General features: G+C 45.6%; 1 protein-coding gene across 1 annotated transcript in view; it reads left to right on the top strand.

Annotated features, from left to right (window-relative positions):
• Positions 1–1,292, top strand: part of LOC101579219 (putative acyl-coenzyme A thioesterase 6) — a gene marked incomplete at its 5' end in the record, with an annotated part of 10,840 nt that extends 9,548 nt beyond the window's left edge. Inside the window, one exon of the mRNA XM_012517203.2 lies at positions 253–1,292. Coding sequence (XP_012372657.1) covers positions 253–858 — 606 coding nt within the window. The remainder of the gene's footprint in view (positions 1–252) is intronic.
• Between the last annotated feature and the right edge of the window lie 238 nt (positions 1,293–1,530).

Here is a 1,530-nt window from a genome sequence, read left to right on the forward strand (position 1 = left end):
GTACAGTTCTTTAAGAGCTTGTTCATTTGCCTTACGGTCTAAGAGTCTCTGTGTATACTCTTGACCCAGGCTTCATAAATACTTGGGGATAGCTTGTAGGATGTAGGAGGTCAGTTGACAATAGAAGACACACTGGAACTTTGTAGATTGTTGTATAAGAAAGTAAATTATATTTAAGAAAATTACTTTAAAATGTGAAATTACTGTTTATGCTCTCCATTTACAGGTGTGTTCTTTTTCTCTCTTCATCAGGTGCGTGGTCCGAATCTTGGGCTTCTTGGCTTCTCCAAAGGAGGTGACCTGTGTCTCTCAATGGCATCTTTCTTGAAAGGTGTCACAGCCACTGTACTTATCAACACCTGTGTGGCCAACACACTAGCTCCTCTTCATTACAAGGGTATGATTCTTCCTGCTCTCCACAATGACCTCGGGAAACAGAAAGTCACTGCGTCAGGTCTTTTGGATATGGTGGATATTTGGGATGACCCACTGGAGGAACCCAATCGCCAGAGCCTTATTCCACTGGAAAAGGCCCAGGGCCCCTTCCTGTTTTTTGTCGGCATGGATGATCATAACTGGAACAGTGGCTTCTATGCAGAAATAGCCTCTGCAAGGCTGCAAGCTCATGGAAAAGACAAGCCCCAGATAATCTACTATCCAAAGACTGGGCATTGTATTGACCCGCCTTATTTTCCGCCTTCCAGAGCATCCGTTCATGCACTGCTGGGTGAAGCAATATACTATGGTGGTGAGCCACGGGCTCAGTCGAGGGCACAGGTGGATGCCTGGCAGCAAATTCAAACTTTCTTCCAGAAACATCTCAATGGTAAAAAATATGTCAAGTGCAGCAAAATATAAATTGCAATTGTAGATCAAATACCATTCATAAAAATCCTAATAATACCACTTCTGTTGGGTTTCCAGAGCACTTAGGAAACTGTAAAAAAGCAAGCAGCTCAGGCTCCTTGCCAAGTCCTGCTGGCTTTCAGCCTTTGCTGCCCCGCTGTGCTCCCTGCCAGGTCCACCCTCAGCTCACCTGAGCATTACCAGTGGATAGGTTTAACTCTATCTCACCTGTACGGACAATCTGGACCTAAGCAAACGAAATGTCAAAATGGCTCATCCAGCTCTCGGGTGGTGGCCTAGCTTCATCTTTGTGTCTCAATTCCGAAGCTTCTGTATTGTTCTGAAGTCTGGCATTCACTTGAGCCCTGACTGACCTTGTCCAAGCCTTGGGAACCTGCCCAGTAGAGTCCCTTAAGGAATGGATTCTGCCCCTTCCTTCCTTCCTTCCTTCCTTCCTTCCTTCCTTCCTTCCTTCCTTCCTTCCTTCCTTCCTATCTTCCTTCCTTCCTTTCTTTTTTCCAGTAATGGGGATTTAACCTAGGGCCTTCACACCGAGCCACATTCCAAGACCTTTTTTTATTTTGAGACAGATTCTCACTAAGTGGCTAAGTTTCCCAGGATAGATTCCAACTTGCAATCCTCTTGTCTCAGCCTCCCAAAGTGCTAGGGATATAGGTGCACCTC

The sequence above is a fragment of the Octodon degus genome, unplaced genomic scaffold, assembly GCF_000260255.1.
Source record: "Octodon degus isolate 3935 unplaced genomic scaffold, OctDeg1.0 scaffold00007, whole genome shotgun sequence".
Lineage (NCBI taxonomy): Eukaryota > Metazoa > Chordata > Mammalia > Rodentia > Octodontidae > Octodon > Octodon degus.